Source organism: Delphinus delphis, chromosome 8 (genome assembly GCF_949987515.2).
Source record: "Delphinus delphis chromosome 8, mDelDel1.2, whole genome shotgun sequence".
In the NCBI taxonomy this organism is placed as follows: Eukaryota; Metazoa; Chordata; class Mammalia; order Artiodactyla; family Delphinidae; genus Delphinus; species Delphinus delphis.
This window is the reverse complement of record NC_082690.1, coordinates 109,635,517-109,654,555: the sequence shown is the minus strand read 5'-3', so window position 1 is coordinate 109,654,555 and position 19,039 is coordinate 109,635,517. Positions and strand designations below refer to the sequence as shown.

Below are 19,039 nucleotides of genomic sequence, written 5' to 3'. Positions count from 1 at the left end.
CCCAGCTCTGGGCTCTGTGTGTGTGGGGTCTTTTCTGGGGGGAGGGATCACGTCTGCCTGCGGGCTCTGCAGGCTGAGCGCGGGACAGGGTGCGCCCCAGGCGGGGCAGGTCCCTGGCACGTCCCTGCGGCCTCCCCAAGCCCCGGGAGGCCTGGCCCGGGCTCTCCTTCCCAGCAGCCTCACGCTTCGCTTCCTTCTTCTTCTGTCCTCGGCTCTCTCAACTGTGAAGGGGTAAACTCGCTGGGCAAACAGGCTGGGCTTGGCGGTCCACATCCGGGATGTCTCAATCCTGCGACCCTGGCGGCCCCCACGGCCAGCCCTGCCCGAGGGTGGTGCTCCGGGGGGGAAAGGGCAGCGTCGGGCCACGGCACAGCCGTCTGCCCCCTCAGTCTTCCGGTGCACTGACTGAGTGCCTACTGTGTGCCAGCTGTGAACAGATGGGCCAGGCCCCTGCCACATGGAGTGTTCCTTCCGGGGTGCTGGTGGTGGTGGGGGGCAGACGATAACCTTGAAGCTTGAAGAGATAACATCCTCGAGGCCGAGGCGCCCAGGCTGCTCACACACGGTGCTGGCGGGTGCGGAGCGAGGGGCCGAGCTTCGTGGGCACTGGGGCTGGCGGGGCCCCTCTGATGGCTGTGTGGTGCTGGCCACCCAGGGCGGGCGGAGGGATGGACCAGCCTTGAAGGCGCCCAGCTCAGCTCTGGGCCAGGGGCACAGATTGAGAGCTGAGGCTTCGGGAGCGGGGAGAAGGCGGGCACGGGGGCTCAGTCTGGGAGGCCAGATTCCCTGCTTCCTTCCTTCCTTCAGGTGGATTCAGGGGTCCGGGCTGTGTGCACTCCCCACCCACATGAGGGACCAGGTGCCACGGCCTCGAGCACCGGCTGTTGGCCTGGAGCGAGGGCAGGAAGGCCAGGCCCAGCCACAGCCTGAGAGCTTGGGAGGGCGGGGTTAGGAGGGTGGAGGGAGGGGTCCAGCGCACCCTCCAGGCCTGTTCTGCAAGGGGCCCCACCCAGCCCTCCCCCAGAGGCCCCTCCAGCTGTGCCCTCTGCGGAGGGGACAACTGGGTTGGCCGTGAAAGAGAACTTTGGAGATCACGCACCCCAGGCCGGGAGGTGACAGTGAGGATGGGGGAGGGACAGCTGGAGGGCAGCCTGAGCGCCTGCCCTGGGGTCCCAGAAGCGGGCAGTGGGTGGGGTCTGAGCCTGAGCTGAGACCCAGGGCCTAGGTCTGCAGGAGCCCCCATGCTGCTGCCGGTGCCGGAAACGGCCCAAAGACACCAGGAACCAAAAGGAGACGCAGGACCTGTGGGGCCATTGGCCAAGCTGGGGGGATGACGTCGGTAAAAGACGTTTAGAGCTTCAAGATGGGGTTTCCCTTTTCCCCAGAAATTCCACTTCAACGGACTTATCCGAAAGACAAAGGCGGAGGGCAGGGCAGAGGGCAGGGCGGGGGTGGGGGTGGGGGCCTGTGCACCCCACCCCCCAGCCGTCCTGTGCTCAGACACAGCAGGTTTGGGGTGAGGACGCCCAGTGGCTGAGAGCCAGAGCCAGAGGAGGGAATGGACGGGGGGGGGAGGAGTGTGGCTGGGGGGCTGCACTGACCAGGGCCCCCCCAAAACCTGCCATACCAGTCAGGGGAGCAGGCCTTCGTGGCTCCCGCTTGGGGCAGGTACTGGGGTTTAGAGATCCCTGGTCCCCCAGTGCCCCCCGTCAGCCCTGCGGGGGGCCCCGGGGCCACATCACTTTGTACACGGGTCCCTGCTCAGCCTGCCGTTGGCCGGGGACCCCAGGTGGGTTTGGGATTCCTCTGTGCCCCTTCCCTGGGGTTAACCAGCCGGCCTTGGGCATGAGGCGAGGGTCAAACAGGACCCAGGCTGGGAGCCCCCAGCCCTGCCTTGGCCAGTCCCGGCATGCGCGCCAGGGCGTCCATCCTCAGGGCCTCAGTTTCCCCTTGAGTTTGAACTTGGTGACAGAGAGGAGCCCAGAGGCCTGGCAGGGTCCTGCTGGCACAGCTGGGAGCTCTGGGACCCCCGGGAGCCTGCAGACTGGTATCCCCCTCCATACATAGCACGCACACCCCGCAGCGAGCAGGACCCCCGCCGCCCCCGCCAGGCGGAGTGATGGCCTTGCAGCCCCTGCTCACCCCTCGGGGATGGGGTGGTGAGCACCTCTGGGCAGCTCCCCCACGGCTGCCTCTTCCCCTCCAATCCCCCCTGACCGCCTCAGCCAGGCTCCCGGGAGGTGCTGCCCCGGGGTCTGAGCCCGCCTGCTGCCCACACACCGCACCCTCCCCGGGCCCCATCCTATCGCGGGCGGCGGGGCTGCAGCAAGGCGGGACCCAGGCAGGCCGAGGCGGCCCTGCTTTGTGGGGGCTTTGCCAGCGCCACCCTCCGGCTCCGTCCACGCTTTCTCTCCTGATCTCAGAAGCGGTGGGCTGGGGCGTGGGGCCCCAGAGCCGCAGATCCTTCCTCCTCTAGGCTCTTGTGTGCCACGGCCCCTCCCCAAGAGCAAACACACGTGGCTGCCGTGGGGAGAGGACAGCACCCTGCGTGGCCCAGGAGCTGGGCACGGGGCCAAGGCTTCCCCTATATAAGCCCCGGGGCCCCCAGGGGAGCGAGCGTCGTGCCCCACTCCCTCCTCGCCGCCAGCCCACCGCCGTGCCGGCCCTCAGGATGGGTGCCCAGAGCGGGTGCCGGGCCCTGGCCTGGGCCCTGGTGGTCCTGCCCTTGGTGCAGAAAGCAGGTAAGGCCTCAGCCCCTCACTCCATCTCGTCGGCCCCCGCAGGCCACTCGCCTGTGTGTCTCCTGCCTTCACTGCACAGCGTGTCCTCCGTGGGGCCCTGCACGCGCCAGACTCCCGGCCCCCCCGGAGCGCCCAGCTGCGTTGGGAAAAGTTAGGTCCCCCTGGGGAAACTGAGGGTCTCAGCCTCCGGGATGGGGTTGGGGGGCTCTGGGTGAGGAGACTGGGCTGGGGGTTCTCTCTGGTTCCCGTGAGGCCCCCAGAGCAGAGCGGGCAGGGGACGGCACAGCTGCCTGACGGCAGGGAGAGCAGCAGGGTTGCATCTCCCACACTCCGCCCTCTGGGCTGGCCCGGGGTCACGGCCGTCACGGCAGCCCCATCCCAGCGCCGGCTCTGCTCCTGGAGCTATAACTGCCCTGCGGCCTTTCTCGTCCTCACCTGACTGCCGCCTGTCTGGCCCTGTGGCACTCCAAGCCGGGGAAGCACCGTGAGCCCTAACGCTTACTGTCAACACGAAAGATGCTGCCTGGGGCGGCCGGTGACACCCAGCTGGGCTGGCCTGGAGCCCTGGCCACCGGGGGCCACCCCTCCGTCCCCGGGCCCCATGGACTGCTCCGGCAGCCCCTCTACAGCACCTCAGCCCAAGCTCGGGGGTCTGGGCAGGTGGGCACCAGCCCGAGGCTCTCTCCCTCTGTGAAAGGGAGGTGCTGAAGGGGAGGGGGTTGTCTCCCAGAGCCCCTGCCCCAAGCCGCCTTTCTGGGAGGGCGAACTGGGCTGGGTGCGGGGTTGGGGGGGGGATTTCCCATGGGAGCTCCCGGTGGGGGTCCCGCACGGTTTGGGTGGCCGGCCAGCCTGCCTCAGCTCCGGGGCAGCAGGCCTGCCGTCAGCCCACTCCCCTCCCTCTGGCTGGGGGCAAATCCCTGGGATGGGTCTGTGCTCCTGTCAGAAGGAGACGCGCGCCGTGGTGGGCATGGGCTGGGAGACGGAGCAGTGAGCCGTGGCTTGAAGCAAGACCTAGTTCCCTGCTCAGGAAGTGGGCCTGGGCAGCCTGGATGAAAACCAGGAATCCCAGCTGCTAGTCCCCCAGGGGCTCAGGGCCAGAAGCAACGTTCCCCTGGCCCTTGACCCCACTGGAAAATGCATTTCTCAGGGAGGCGAAAACTGTAAAAACAGGTACAAAGTTTATTACTAGAGACACAGCACAACCTGTGGGAGAGCTCACAGAGAAACAGTTTGTTTAGTTAAGACAGAAGCAAGGCAGAGATACCCTAATCCTAACTACTCACCTCCCCCAGAGAGAAAGGGTGTGGGCGCCCCCCCAAGGAGGAGGACCCCAGGAAAGAGGCGGTGAAGTCATTCATACAGGGCAGTTCTTCCGGGTCTCTGTTTACCTCTGGCCAATTATCCGGTTTCCCTTTCCACACCCTTAACCGCCCTAGGATCCTCCCCAACATGCGTGCGCAACCTTTAGCCAAGATGGATCCCAGCCCAGAGGCCTATGGGAGGCCTTGGCATCACCTATTAGGGGGTGGCGCCCCCTCCTTTTTGACCCCCAAGGAGCCTTTCTGCGCGTGTGCAGTGTCTCCCTTGCCCCAGGGATGGGAAATACGTGATCTCTTGATCTTTTCCTCAAACAAGGGTTAGCCCCTCTCTGCTCCTGCCACGACTGTTACCTTAAAGCATCCACCAGAAGCAAAGTCCAGCTTTTTACCCTGTTCCTGTTATTTCCATCTCCAAGTGCAGACGGGAGGCTGGCTGTAAACATCTAGCCTGGAGCCCACCTGCCTCCTGCCTCGGGAAATGTAAACAGGAGGCTGGCTGTAAACATCTAGCCTGGAGCCGATCTATCTCCTGCCTCAGATGGGTGTCCCCTGGGCTGAAGCCCCCTTAGGGGTGGGTGAGGTTGGGCCCTGCGTGGGGGGGCTTCCCATCAGGGCGATGTGCACCGGACTACAGCGTGATGGGGCTGTCAACAGCAGGCATTTCTCTGGCCAAGCGCTGGACCCAGGCTCACTGGGCCGTCACCTGGCCCAAGGAGGGTGTGCCACGTGAGCCTGTCCGTGTGAAGCCCCCTGATTTCCCGACCATGGGGTGGGTACAACAGCGGACACACGCGGGAGGGGCCGCAGGTCGGGGGTCAGGGGCGGACGGGGGAGCAGCCACGCTTCTGGGAAACGCAGTCAACTAGGGCCCTTAGGAGGAGAGAGAAATCCCAGGCCAGTCCCTGTGGTTCCCATGTCGGTGTCCCAGACGGGAAAGTCGCACAGGGAGTGGAGGCTGGCATGGTAGCTGCGGGGCCGAGCCCCAGCGCCACCGGGGACATGGGGACCCCTGGGGCTGCCCCTCCCACTCCCGAAGAGGCGCCGGCTTCGGCCGAGCATGGAGACCCCCACAGACGTGATGAAGGAATTCGGAGGCACTAGCCCGAGAGCGGGGTGCCCCAGCCTGAGCCTGAGACAGAGGGGTCTGGAGGGGGGCACAGTCCTGTCCATCAAGATTGTGGGGGCACCTGTGCCTGGTGGCGGGGGACACACAGGTGACCTGGGGAGCCGTGCCGGCACTGGGCCCCCCAGGCCTCCCACCTGCCACGGCTGGTAGTTCTACGGTGGAGCTGGCTCTGGTCTTGGGTTTCTGCTAAGTGACGCCCGGGAGCCTCCCCAGCCGTGTGTGTCCTTCTCCCCAACAAAGCCAGGCTTTGTCCTTCTCTGAGGGATGTGTGGATGGGGCCGAACGCTCTCCCTGGGGTGGCCTGGGGTCAGTGAGGCCAACAGCTTTTCCTGATTCCATTCTACCCTGAGCCACAGCGAGATGCGGTGCAGACGGGGAGGGCGGGTCAGCTCCCTGCCGAAGCTCCCATCCCGGCATCGGGTGCTGTTCACGTGGCCACCATCCTGCAGCCCTTGGAGACCAAGGGACAGGTGGCTGATGTCAGGCTTCTCGTGGACTCTGGTTCCCTTTTCCCACAGAGACCCAGGGCAGCGCGGAGCAGAGCTGGGCGAGTCAGGAGGCTACCATGAACGGTGAGAGGGTGGACAGTGGTAGAAAGGGCCCCACACGGAGCTGGCAGGGGATCTGGGCGGGGGGGGGTGGTGGACCCTTTGCCACATTAGCGACGTGCCACAGAGACCCTCCTGGATCCCATCTGCCCACAGGACGGGACAGCGGAGGGGGTCTAAGAAAACAAAGGCACCGAGCAGACGGGCTCAGACGCTCACATGCACTCACACACGTGTGCACACACGTTCACACCCACACGTCTGTGCTTACATGAATGCCCACCCACTCACTCGCAGGCGTGGACACACTCACATGCTCACACACACACACAATCGGGGAAACACACAGACCTGGGCAGGAGCGTGTCCTGGGCAGATGGATAGGGTCCTGGAGGGGACAGCGTTAGTCCTGGGCTCCCTTGGCTGGGCCAGGGTTGGCCTGCGGCTCCCTGCTGCCCCGGGGTAGCCAGTGAGGAGGACGGCAGTCCTGGGAAGGGGTGTCCTGGCTGGTCCCTGCCCGGCCACGTTCGGGTGTGACCCGGCTCACTCTGCAGCCCGGCGTGTGACCTTCATCCCGCCCATCACTGGCTTCCCCACCATGAGCTGTAAGTGGTTGCCGCCCATTGCCCACAGGGGCGGGGGTGTTTGCCAGCCTCAGGGGGTGGTCATAGACCTGGGGATAAAGCTGGGACAGTGTGGGCAGCCGGGAAGCTGGAGCTTGGCTGGAGCCGGGCCTTGGGCGTGGCTGGGAGCCATCCCTGTAGATGGTTCTGCTGGGGGCTGACCCGGGTGCTGGTGTCGGAGGAATGGGAGAATCCGGAGCAGAGGGGAGTGAGGAAGGGCGCGGCAGCTCCCCACCCCGAAACCGGGGGCCTGGTCCCAGGGAAGGCTGCCCTCCCCCACCGCGCACTCCCCACAGCCCTGAACGCGGCGCACCGCGGGCGGGTGTGCAGCACGTGGGGCGACTTCCACTACAAGACCTTCGACGGCGATGTCTTCCGCTTCCCCGGGCTGTGCAACTACGTCTTCTCCGCGCACTGCGGTGCCGCCTACGAGGACTTCAACCTCCAGCTCCGCCGCGGCCTGGTGGGCTCCAGGCCCACGGTCACCCACATCACCCTCAAGACGCAGGGGCTGGTACTGGAGGTCTCCAACGGGTCCATCCTGGTCAACGGGAGGCGGTGAGCCTGCCCGGGTGTGGAGGGGCCAGGCTCCAGGGTGGGCTGGGCTCAGAGCTGGCGGGGAGGGCGCTGGACCCGTGGGAGCACCGAACTTTCTGGCCCAGGGAGGAGCTGCCCTACAGCCGCGCCGGCCTCCTGGTGGAGGAGAGCAGTGCCTACGTCAAGGTCAACATCCGGCTGATGCTAACCTTCACGTGGAACGGAGAGGACAGCGCCCTGGTGAGGCTGCCCACCCCGACGCCCTCCCCACCCAGGGGCAGCCCTGCGGGAGCTGGGTGGATGGGGGCTGAGGGCCCTGCGGGCCCGCAGAAGCTAGAGCTGCCCCTCCCCCGCCCCCAGCTGGAGCTGGACCCCAGGTATGCCAACCAGACCTGCGGCCTGTGCGGGGATTTCAACGGGCTCCCGGCCATCAACGAGTTCTATGCCCACAGTGAGTGCGCAGCAGGTGGCCGAGCCCGGGCTGCACGGTCCCAGGGAGGCTGGGGCGCAGGGTGGGGGCCTTGCCGGGACGCTGGGCAGGGAGCAAATCGGGGGGTGGCAACGCTTCCAGTGATGCCCCAGAGGGAAGTTTCGGGGGTCCTGAGCATGGGTGGGAGCTCTGCCCCCAGAGCCCCTCCGGGCCCCTGCATGGAGTGCCTCCTCTCTGCAGATGCCAGGCTGACCCCTCTGCAGTTTGGGAACCTGCAGAAGCTGGATGGGCCCACGGAGCAGTGCCAGGACCCCCTGCCCTCCCCAGCTGACAACTGCACAGATGAGGTGAGTGCCTGCCCGCGACCCCTGCAAATACGTGCCCCCCCAAACAGTCTCACCAAGAGGGGGCGCTCAGGAAGCCCAGAGCAAAAGCCCTTCCGACGTGCTGGGAGGACCCCACCTTTGGAAGTGGCCCAAAACCAGCAGAATCCACGAGACTTAACTGGGGAACTGAAGCTAGTCAGGGGTGGGGGCTGAACAAGGGGGACGGTCAGCGACAGGTCGGCACTGACCCTGCTGGGGCTGGCTGACCGTGGGCACCTCCGCCTCCGCCTTCTCTGAGCCGCCTCCAGCATGGGGTCTGCACCCGTCCTGGGCACGCGCACCGTGGGCAGGTGTGTCCCGGGGCCCGGGGTGGGCGCAGGGAGTCCAGGGTCGTGGGTCACCAAGCAGAGCTCTGCACAGAGCAGTAGCAAGTTCTCAGTGGTTGAGCAGAAGGATGGGTGGCTGGCTGGAGGGAGGGATGGATGGATATGTGGATGGACAGATGGACAGAGGACTGGAAGGACAGATGGGTGGATGGAGGGAGGCAGGGATGAGAAGATGGATGCGTGATGGACGGTGGGCAAGCAGGTGGCTGGCTGGCCGGCTGGAACCTCAGGGAAAGGGGGCTTCCTGGCCTGGGGAAAGGCTGCAGGGCTGGGGTCCCCACCGATACCGCACAGAGGACAGAGCCTCCAGCCTCTGTCTCACCAGGAGGGCATCTGTCGCCACACCCTGCTGGGCCCAGCCTTTGCTCAGTGCCACAGGCTGGTGGATGCCGAGGTGTACGTGGCCACCTGCACCCAGGACCTGTGCCGCTGCCCCACCTGCCCATGTGCCACCTTCGTGGAGTACTCTCGCCAGTGTGCCCACGCCGGGGGACAGCCGCAGAGCTGGAGGGGCCCTGACCTCTGCCGTGAGTGCCCCCATGCACTGGGGAGGAGCCCAAGGCCCTGCACCCACACTGGGTCCCTGGGGAGAGTGTGAGGGAGGCGACCCTCAGGCAGGACACCTGGCACCTGGCTGGGGATCCGGGCAGGTGGAGCCCCTCGGGGGGCCCACGGTGAGAGGATGGGCAGGAGATCAGAGGGGAATATGAAAGGCCTGCGGGCCCCCGAGGGCCCAGAGGGAGGACCTGGCTTGGGCACACTGAGCTGGGCTCACCCCTGAACCCAGGTGGGGGCGGGGGGGCTGCCCCCGGAGGCTCGGGGCCCCACGCTCCTCTCCCCTTCCGCCTCACTCAGAAGATGGCTAGATGGGGCAAGAGGCGCCCCTTTGGGGACCCTTGGTGGCACATGGAAGGCGGGAGCAGGGTGGCTTCCTGGGGCCAAGCCCTGTCCTTCTCCCCACAGCCCAGACGTGCCCCCTGAACATGCAATACCAGGAGTGCGGCTCACCCTGCGCGGACACCTGCTCCAACCCTGAGCGCTCCCAGCTCTGCGAGGACCACTGCGTCGACGGCTGCTTCTGCCCCCAAGGCAGGTCCTCCGGGCCCTTGGGGACCGCCCCCTATCTGGGCCTTTGTCCCCATCGGTCGCTGTGTTTCCAACGCCTGAGCCCAGCCTCCGCTGACCACTTGCGCCCCCCACCCCCCGCTGCTCCCCAGGCACGGTGATGGACGACGTCACCCACTCGGGCTGCCTGCCCCTGCGGCAGTGCCCCTGCATGCACGGCGGCCGCCCCTACGCCCCGGGGGCCTCCTTCGCCACCAGCTGCAGCTCCTGGTAGGTCCCCGGCCGGCCCCGCCCCTGCCCCGCATGGGGCTCACCTCCCCCTCACCGTGGCCCCTCTGTCGCGGCTCCCCCCCCAGCACCTGCTCCGGGGGACTATGGCAGTGCCGGGACCTCCCGTGCCCGGGCATCTGCTCCGTCCAGGGCGGGTCCCACATCTCCACCTATGATGAGAAACTCTACGACGTGCACGGGGACTGCAACTATGTCCTAACCAAGGTGAGCCCCGCCTGCTGGGCCCTCCCGGGACCCTCCGTCCTCCTCCACCCCAGGAGGGGTTCCGTGACAGCCACCCGAGCGGTGAAGTCCCCTGGGGTTCCATTCCCAGAGGAAGCTCACACTCATGGGGGCCAAGGGGCTCCCAGGTCTGGACAAGCTGCCCAGAGGTGACCAGGTGCCAGAGGCCCCCGACCCTGCAGGGCTTCCTGGGCACAGGGCACCACACACACACAGTCCCTCCCGCCCGGGGTGGGGGCTGGCCGACCCAGGACACGGGTGGGCTCTGTGCCGTCAGATATGTGCAGGCAACGCCCTCACCGTGCTGGCCGAGCTGCGGAAATGCGGCCTGACGGACAACGAGAACTGCCTCAGAACGGTGACGCTGTGGTTGAGCGGAGGCGACACGGTGAGGGCCCGGCTGGGGGCGGTGGCAGCGGCCCTCCGCGCGCGGGCCGGCCGGGCTCCGCCCCGCGCTGACCGCGGCCCCGCCTCCTCTCCCCAGACCATCCAGGTCCAGGCCAACGGCGGGGTGTTCGTGAACTCCATCTACACGCAGCTGCCCGCGGCAGTGGGTACGCGGCCCCCAGGCGGGACCTCTAGGACGCGCCACCGAGCCAGCTCTCTGTGGCCTTGGGAGTCCCGGAAAGGCCCCGGGCTGGGTTCCCACCTGCAAGGTGGGGCTGTCACGGGCCTCATCTGTGACTCCGTGGGGACCCGTGTGGCGCATACGCGGTGCCTGGCCTCACAGCAGCGTCAGCGGTCACGGCCCGAGCACACATGCGAGCTCCTGCCCAGCTCCCGGGCCCTGGAGGGGCGGCCGGGGCTCCTGCCGGGCAGCCCCCCGAGCCCTCGGCCCAGGCCTGGCTGGTCAGCACGGCGGCCGCTGACTGTCCCCCCCAACCCGCAGCCAACGTCACCGTCTTCAGGCCGTCGTCCTTCTTCATCCTGGTGCAGACGGGCCTCGGGCTACAGCTGCAGGTGCAGCTGGTGCCCCTCATGCAGGTGTTCCTCAGGCTGGACCCCTCCTACCAGGGCCAGATGTGCGGTGAGGCCAGCGGTGGGCTTGGGGGGCTGGGGGCGGGGCGGTGGGGGGGAGCGGGGGTGGGCAGTCAGGCCAGAGGCGGGGACTGGGGAGTCAGGGGTTCCCCGGGCGCAGCAGGGACCCCGGCCCCGGAAGGCGGGCCGGGAGGATGGAGAGCAGGACACGCTGCCCTCACAGCGGGTTTCATGTGGGGGCTGCCTGTCCCCCCACCAGGGCTCATCTGCAGATGGCTTTGGAACCAACATCCTGGGATGGGGCTCTCCGGCGGGGCCACGGTGTGGTGGTGCCTGTAGGACCCGCAGGCTCCTGGGAGCCTGGGCCGAGCTGGGCGGCCCGCTGATGCCCACCCCCCCGCCCCCAGGCCTGTGCGGGAACTTCAACCAGAACCAGGCCGACGACTTCCGGACCGTCAGCGGCGTGGTGGAGGGCACGGCCGCCGCCTTCGCCAACAGCTGGAAGACCCAGGCCGCCTGCCCCAACGTCAAGAACAGCTTTGAGGACCCCTGCTCCCTCAGCGTGGAGAACGGTATCCCCAGCCTGGGGGTGGGGGGGCCTCGGGTTACCCTGCGGCCGGGCCTGGGAGCTGCCCGTCTGTCTCACCCGGGCTCCAGGGTGGCCGGGGCTGGGGGGTGAGCGGGGCGGGGTGCGGGGTCACCGACAGGCTGCAGGCCCACCCCCAGGGGGGCGCCCGCTGCCCTGTGAGCTGGGCCCACGCGGCGCGGCTGGCGAGCCCCCAGTTCCGGTTCGGTTCCCCCAGCGGAGCGGCCCCCACAGGGCCTGCGTATGCCGAGTGGAGGCTGGGCGGGTGGGCAGGTGCAGGGGAGGAGGTGTGGGAGGAACGCCAGTGACCGCTGAGCTGCGCCCGCGACGGTCCGCGTGCCTGCCCTCCCCAGAGAACTACGCCCGGCGCTGGTGCTCTGTGCTGACCGACCCTGCTGGGGCCTTCTCGTCCTGCCACTCTGTTATCAGCCCTGGGCCCTTCCACTCGGTGAGACCCCCGGCCAGCCCCTGGGTGGGGTGGGGTGCTGGGGGCAGGACATGCCCCACTCCCGGCTCCCTCTCTCAGCACCGCCCACACCTCCGTGGCCGAGGGGCATCCCACTCTAGGGACATGGCCACTGCTGGTGTGTTCGGTGCCTGGGGCGGCCATACCAAAGGGCCACAGACTGGGGGGCTGACAGCCGGAGGCATCTACCCACTGCCCAGGTCCTGGAGCCTGGAGGTTAAGATCATGGTGCTGGCAGACGGTCCCCCGGGGGTCATTCCTGCCTCTCCTGCTTCTGGGGGCCACGACACTGCATCACCCCAGCCTCTGCCTCGTGCCCTCCTCCTTGTGTGTCTGGGTTCAAAGCTCTCCCATAAGGACACCAGGTGTGTGGGTCCAGGCCCACCCTAACGACCTCATCCTAACTTTGTCACATGTGCAAAGACCCCGTTTCCAACAGGGCCACGTTCACAGGCCCTGGGGTCCTGACGTGGACACACCCTTTGGGGGGACACAACTCGACCCGACAGTTGGCTCACAGGCCGCTTCTCTGGAAGCCAAAGCCCTAACGCTCAGTGACTCCAGCCCCCGGGAGTGTGTGTCCACAGCTGGAAGACCCAGGCCCACTTTGGGGGGCTGCACCCCCTGCCAGCACCCTCCCGGCCAACTCACCTCCAGACATCTCCGGCCTTCAGTCTCCCCCCACATGCAGCTCAGCCAATGACGGACCTAGAACTCAAGCTGAGCCCTGTTCTGGTCCCGCAGAGACCCCTCCCTTGGACCCTGTCCTCAGCCTGGCCTGGCCTCTCCCATCCCTCAGAGCAGCATGTTCCCACCCGCCCCCCCCACTGTGGCCTTACGCCAAGCTCCCCGCGGGAGGCCCCGCTGCCCTCTGTCTCCTGGCCCGGACGGGGGTCCCAGGAAGGATGGACACGGAGAGAAGGGTCCCTGGTGGGCTGGGGTCCCTGACGTCCCAATGCCCCCCCAGAACTGCATGTTTGATACCTGCAACTGTGAGAAGAGTGAGGACTGCATGTGCGCGGCCCTGTCCTCCTACGTGCGGGCCTGCGCCGCCCGGGGCGTGCTGCTCGTCGGCTGGCGGGACGGCGTGTGCAGTGAGTGTCCGCCAGCCGGCTTGATGGGGCACAGGGTGGGGATGCGGGGGGACCGGAGACCCTGGGGCGCACCCCACCACCTGTCCTCAGCGAGAGCCTTAGGCCTCCCCACCCCAGCCGGCGGGGAGGCCGAGTCTCGGGCTGCTCCAGCCCCAGCTTGGATGTGGTCAGGCGGGGCTGGACGGGCTGCCCAGCTACTGACCTGTATGTAACCTGCCGGCCCCCAGACAAGTACATGAGCAGCTGCCCCAAGACCCAGAGCTACGCCTATGTGGTGGACAGCTGCCAGCCCACCTGCCGCTCCCTAAGCCAGGCCGATGTCACCTGCGACGTGGCCTTCGTGCCCGTGGACGGCTGCACCTGCCCCTCGGGCACCTTCCTGGATGACACCGGTGGCTGCGTGCCTGCTGAGGCCTGCCCCTGCTACTCGCATGGCTCTGTGCTGGCTCCAGGGGAGGTCCTGCACGACAACGGCGTGGTGTGGTGAGGCCCCTCCCCGCTGTCACCCCCTCCCCGATGTCATGCCCCCCAACCCGCCTGCTCCACACACAAAGATCTCCGTGCCTCCCCCAGGGGACTTTAAAACACAGAGGACACCCTGGGGAGGGAAGTTCAGCCCCGTGCACCCCATAGCCGTTCTGAGAGGGACCCCTCCTCTGGCCCGGGAAGGTGTTCCAAGGGTCTGAGGCCCGTGGGGGTCACGGCGTGTGCCCTGGAGGGCCCACCTGGGTGCACCCCTGTCCTGGCCTCCCCCACCCCCTCCCGCCCGACTCCAGGTACCTTCCTGGCACCTCTGCTCATTCACTCAGTGCGTTCGCGGGGATCTGGGGCCCTCACCGTACCCCGGAGCAGGCGCCTCCCTCCCCTCATGACAAGGCCCGGGGGCCCAGCCGGCCGAGAGCTGGGTGAGGTCTGTGGGGCAGCGGGCGGCTGCCCAGACCGGCCATCGTTCTCATCTCTTGTAGTTCATGTGTGAGCGGGAAGCTGAGCTGCCTGGGAGCCGTGGAGCAGAGCACAGGTTCTACCCACCCCCGCCCCGGGCCTCCCCCCTTCAGGGCCCCGCACCACCCCCCGACGACCAAGGGGAGGGGCTGCTGCCGGGCCGGGCGGCCCACCCAGCGTGGTCTCCTCCTCAGGGTGCGTGGCCCCCATGCTGTTCCTGGACTGTAGCAACGCCTCCGCGGACACGCCCGGGGCCGAGTGTGTGCGGAGCTGCCACGCGCTGGATGTGGACTGTGTGAGTCAGCTGGGAGGGCACGGCAGTGCTGCCCGGGGCCAGGGGTGGGGGGCAGCGTCCCCTGCCCCTTGGTGTCCCCGAGCCGAGCCGGACGAGCCGCTGATGGGCGTCTGCCTGTCCACAGTTCAGCACGCGCTGCGTGTCGGGCTGCGTCTGCCCCGCGGGGCTGTTGGCCGATGGGAGCGGGGGCTGTGTGGCCGAGGAGGACTGCCCCTGCCTGCACAACGAGGCCGCCTACAAGCCTGGGGAGACCATCAGGGTCGACTGTAACACCTGGTGTGTGGAGGGGCCGCGGAGGGGGTGGTGTGGGCGGAGGCCACGGGGGCAGTGGCCCGGGCGGGCCTCGGTCAGGATGTCCTTGGCAGGAGGCCGGAGAGGAGCTGAGGCCTGGAAGGCCCTGGGTGGCCCGTTCGTCCTCTGGAAGGTGCCCAGGGACTGGCCGCCTCTGCCCAGCAGACGGCAGGGCCGGTTGAAGCTGCCCTCAGGGCCGTGGGCCCTGCACCCCAGGCGCCAAGGGTTAGGGGAGCCTGCAGACAGGAGCCCAACTCGGGGGTGGGGTGTCAGATCCCGCGTGCCCCGAGCTCCCTGCTCCATTTAACCCCTCCAGCCTGGGGAGGGGCACACCGCACCCCTGTTTTATGGAAGAGGCACTGTGTCCTCGTCCTTGTCAGTCGTGACGGGCTCGGCCGCGGCTGCCTGGTGAGGTGGTCTCCTGGCCCGGCCCCCTGAGCAGGGCATCACCTCCCTTCCCCTGCAGCACCTGCAGGGGCCGCAGGTGGGAGTGCAGCCGCCGGCCCTGCCTGGGCACCTGCGTGGCCTACGGGGACGGCCACTTCATCACCTTTGATGGCGAGCGCTACAGCTTTGAGGGGAGCTGTGAGTACACGCTGGCCCAGGTACGCGGCCCCCCTCCCTCGGCCAGCACATGCTGGCCCAGGTACACGGCCCCTCGCCCGCCCCCAGCCAGCGAGGGACCACGTCCCTCTCCTCCCCCTCCCAGGACTACTGTGCGGGCAACGACGCCAGCAACGGGAGCTTCCGCATCGTCACCGAGAACGTCCCCTGCGGGACCACAGGCGTCACCTGCTCCAAGGCCATCAAGATCTTCCTGGAGGTAGGGGCACCTGGGGACCATCTCCCTCCCTCTGCAGCCCCGTTGGAGCCCCAGCCGGGGCCCCTGGACCTCCAGCTGTGGCCTCGGGTCTCAGGGCCGCAGTAACAGCCACAGCCCGGGGACTTGCAACCTGAGAAGTTAATTCTCTCATGGTTCTGAGGCCAGGCTCCCGCCACAGGCTCCAGGCGAGGGTCCTTCCTGCCTCATCCAGATCCTGGGGGCTCCTGGCTTGTGACTGTGTCCCCCCCGATCTCTGCTCTGTCGTCACACGGCCCCTTCTCTGTGTCCTTTTCCCCTGTCTGACCTGGTAGCAACCCCCGTCCCTGGATCTGGGCCCTCCCTAAATCCACGACGGTCTCACCTCCAGATCCTTCACTTCATCACATCTGCAAAGACCCTTTTTCCAAATCAGGGCACATTTGCGGATTCTGGCGGTTAGAACTCGACGTGTCTTTTTGGGGGGCCTTCGTTCAGCCCCCCACACCTGGGGTGACCAGTTCTAGCAGAGGGTGGTCAGAGTTCACAGTGCAGAGAGCAGAGCTGCTGACTGGGGGCCGCTTCCCACCCACCCCAAAGGTGGGGAGAGGCGTGAGGAAGGCAGCAGAAGCATGGGCGGCAGGCCCGAGATGGGGCCGGCTGGCCTCCTGCAGCTCCTGTGCCCTCCGCCCCACTCTGCTTGCCCACAGCTCCCAACTTCCCACACACCTCTGCGGGCTCCCAGGCTCTCACCTCAAGTTCGCAGACAGTGTCAGGAGTCCGGCTCATTCCTAACGCCAGCCCCATGCATTGGGACCCTGAGTACCCACAGAGCCCCTGTCCTGGGCCACGGGGGAAGGGGGCTGCGGCCCCAAAGCTGGCCCCTCAGCTCCCTGCAGCCGCCGCCTCCCCGTGCCCCTCTGCAGAACTATGAGCTGATCCTCCACGAGGGTTCCTACAAGGTGGTGCAGAGGGGGCCAGGCGGAGACCTGCCCTACAAGATCCGTTACATGGGCATCTACCTGGCCGTCGAGACCCGCAGTGGCGTGGTCGTGTCCTGGGACCGGAAGACCAGCGTGTTTATTCGGCTGCACCAGGAGTACAAGGTCGGGGTGGCAGGCTGCGGGACCCCCTTGGGGAGGGACAGAGCTCTTGCTCCTAGACCTGGCCCAGCAGTGCAGTGTGGCAGCTGACGGACTGCTGAGGGCTGGAGAGGCCATGCACAATGTCCGCTTCCCAAAGGGGCATGTTGAGACCAAACCGACCAGTGGGCGTGTCAGTCCTGGTTGGAAAGCGCTCGTGGCTCCCTGGTCTCTGCACTCAGCTGTTCCATGCCCGCTGGGCTAAGGTTCTATAGGGGAGCAGGTGCCTGCCTGCCTGTCTGCCTGCCTTTCTGTCCACCTGCTTACCTGTCTACCTGCCCACCTGCCTGCCCACCTGTCCGCCTGCCCACCTGTCCACCGGCCTGCCTGCCTGTCCATCTGCCCCACTGTCTACCTGCCCACCTGCCCACCTACCTACCTGTCCACCTGCTTACCTGTCTACCTGCCCACCTGCCTATCCACCTGCCCACCTGTCTACCTACCCACCTGCCTATCCACCTGCCCACCTGCCTGCCCACCTGTTTACCTGTCCACCTGCCCACCTGCCTGTCCACTTGCTACCTTTCTACCTGTCTACCTGCCCACCTATCCGCCTGTCCACCTGCCTATCCACCTGCCCACCTGCCTTCCTGCCCACTGCAGGACTCCTCGTGCACCCCGCCTTCCTGAAAGTTCACTGGGTGCTGCCTGGGGGAATAGGGTGGCCTGCAGTCACGCCTCCCAGGCCAGGCTCTGTGCTGCTCCCTCAGGCCACCTCATGCAGCCCCACCCTGTGCCCATCTCTGCGTCCATCTGCAGGGGAGGGTCTGCGGGCTGTGCGGGAACTTTGACGACAACGCCCTCAACGACTTCACCACGCGGAGCCAGTCCGTGGTGGGCGACGTGCTGGAGTTCGGCAACAGCTGGAAATTCTCCCCGTCCTGCCCGGACGCCCAGGCCCCCAGGGACCCCTGCACCGCCAACCCGTACCGCAAGTCCTGGGCCCAGAAGCAGTGCAGCATCATCAACAGCGCCACCTTCAGCGCCTGCCATTCTCAGGTGGGCCAAGCGGGTGCTGGGGCTGCCTCCTTCCCTCCTGGAGGGACCTGGGTCTGGCCCAGGCCTGTCCTCCGAAGACGGCCTTGACCCTGACCATTGTACACGGCACACTGTGTGGACCTCCCACCAGGCAGGTGCCCACGTCCCCAGTCCTGCTCTGCTTTCCCTGATGGCACTCAGCCTCATCCCCTGGAAACGGGGCTGCGAGCCACCCAGGGAGGACCTCAATGTCACCTCTCGGTCCTCCCCCACATTCCCTGAGCCGCCAGCCCCCAGCACGGACAGAAACCTCAGGGGGCCTCAGCCCAGCCGGGCCCCACGGAAGCGGAGCATTGCCACGGCCTGAGAGCCTTCCCCGAAGCCCTTCCTGCTACTTAACAAGGACCGCAGGGCCCACTCACCGACTCGGTCTCGTGATCCGGGACTCGCGGGTGCCGAGCAGGCGGCGTAGTGGGACTGGTCCGCGGCTGACGCTGGCCAGCCTGCGTGAGGCCTCGCGTCCCGCCGGGCTCGCAGCCCCCGCCCGCACCCTGGGTGCCCTGCCCGCTGGCTCAGAAAGTCCTTTGTGCACCTGACACAGCAGTCTCCACCTCAGACGGTGCCGCCCGTGGTGGCAGATGCGAGACATGGTGGCCCTGGTCTCTGCCACCCGGGAGGGAGGAGCGGGGGGCACCCCCTCACCCTGAGGAGACAGCACCCCGTTTGCCAGGACAGGTCACAGCACGGTCACAGGGAGGGCTGGCCTACAGCTGAGTGAGTGGCGGAGCAGAGGCGAGGGAGGAGGGGTGGGTGCCCAGGTGGGCGCGCCGCAGACGGCAGGTGGGGGGTTGCCGGCTGCCCAGGGGCCGGGGACTGGCTCTTCTCACTGAGCAGACCCCACCCCCCAGGTCGACTCCACCAGGTACTACGAGGCCTGCGTGAGCGACGCGTGCGCCTGCGACTCGGGGGGCGACTGCGAGTGTTTCTGCACTGCCGTGGCCGCCTACGCCCAGGCCTGCCGCGACGCGGGCGTGTGCGTGTCCTGGCGGACCCCGGACATCTGCCGTGAGTCGGGCTCTGTCCATGGTGGCGGCATGAGGTGCAGCTGCACCAGCTCTGGGGCCTGACGGGCACGCATGCACACACAAGGACACGTGACACGTGTGTACTACACGCATGTGCTCACGTTCGTGTGCGTACAAACCAGACAGACAGGCTCCCCAAATGGGATGGCTCAGCGGGGGACAGGAATTTGGGGGGCAGGCCCTGAGACCCCTCGGACCTGGGAGGAGTGAGGTGACGGGGCCCGGCGGGCGCCCACAGCCTCTCTCCCCCTCGCTCAGCCCTGTTCTGCGACTACTACAACCCCCAAGGGGAGTGCGAGTGGCACTACCAGCCCTGCGGGGCCCCCTGCCTGAGGACCTGCCGGAATCCCCGCGGGCACTGCCTGATGGACCTGCCAGGCCTGGAAGGTGAGGGCAGGCTGTTCCGGGAGGCCATGCCTCGTCACCCCAGCACAGCGTGCAGGCAGTGGGGCAAGGGGGCTCCTGCCTCCCCATGCCCACCCTCGGGACGGGGGGACAGAGATGGGTGGCAGCCGGGGCAGCCCCACCGCCTGGCCTGAGAGGGGAGTGTTCTCCCTGCCCTGTGCCCGCCCCAGGTTGCTACCCCAAGTGCCCACCCAGCAAGCCGTTCTTCAACGAGGACCAGATGAAGTGCGTGGCCCAGTGTGAGGGCTGCTACGACGAGGATGGAAACTACTACGATGCCGGCGCCAGGGTCCCCACGGCGGAGAACTGCCGGAGCTGGTGAGCCAGTGGCGGAGCGGGGGTGGGGTCTGGGAGGACAGGAAGC

At 67.4% G+C, this 19,039-nt stretch overlaps 1 protein-coding gene across 1 annotated transcript in view; it reads left to right on the top strand.

Annotated features, from left to right (window-relative positions):
* Window positions 1-19,039, top strand: part of LOC132430353 (mucin-5B-like) — a 108,997-nt gene that overhangs the window by 74,469 nt on the left and 15,489 nt on the right. Inside the window, exons 15-42 of the mRNA XM_069540989.1 lie at window positions 2,671-2,741; window positions 5,705-5,761; window positions 6,268-6,429; window positions 6,654-6,915; window positions 7,020-7,134; window positions 7,255-7,345; window positions 7,565-7,671; window positions 8,362-8,563; window positions 9,000-9,134; window positions 9,254-9,371; window positions 9,458-9,596; window positions 9,892-10,002; window positions 10,099-10,168; window positions 10,504-10,641; window positions 11,000-11,164; window positions 11,532-11,626; window positions 12,612-12,738; window positions 12,966-13,221; window positions 13,704-13,756; window positions 13,875-13,975; window positions 14,100-14,251; window positions 14,733-14,871; window positions 14,976-15,166; window positions 15,955-16,171; window positions 16,967-17,206; window positions 18,094-18,250; window positions 18,529-18,657; window positions 18,846-18,993. Coding sequence (XP_069397090.1) covers window positions 2,671-2,741; window positions 5,705-5,761; window positions 6,268-6,429; window positions 6,654-6,915; window positions 7,020-7,134; window positions 7,255-7,345; window positions 7,565-7,671; window positions 8,362-8,563; window positions 9,000-9,134; window positions 9,254-9,371; window positions 9,458-9,596; window positions 9,892-10,002; window positions 10,099-10,168; window positions 10,504-10,641; window positions 11,000-11,164; window positions 11,532-11,626; window positions 12,612-12,738; window positions 12,966-13,221; window positions 13,704-13,756; window positions 13,875-13,975; window positions 14,100-14,251; window positions 14,733-14,871; window positions 14,976-15,166; window positions 15,955-16,171; window positions 16,967-17,206; window positions 18,094-18,250; window positions 18,529-18,657; window positions 18,846-18,993 — 3,948 coding nt within the window. The remainder of the gene's footprint in view (window positions 1-2,670; window positions 2,742-5,704; window positions 5,762-6,267; window positions 6,430-6,653; window positions 6,916-7,019; window positions 7,135-7,254; window positions 7,346-7,564; window positions 7,672-8,361; window positions 8,564-8,999; window positions 9,135-9,253; window positions 9,372-9,457; window positions 9,597-9,891; window positions 10,003-10,098; window positions 10,169-10,503; window positions 10,642-10,999; window positions 11,165-11,531; window positions 11,627-12,611; window positions 12,739-12,965; window positions 13,222-13,703; window positions 13,757-13,874; window positions 13,976-14,099; window positions 14,252-14,732; window positions 14,872-14,975; window positions 15,167-15,954; window positions 16,172-16,966; window positions 17,207-18,093; window positions 18,251-18,528; window positions 18,658-18,845; window positions 18,994-19,039) is intronic.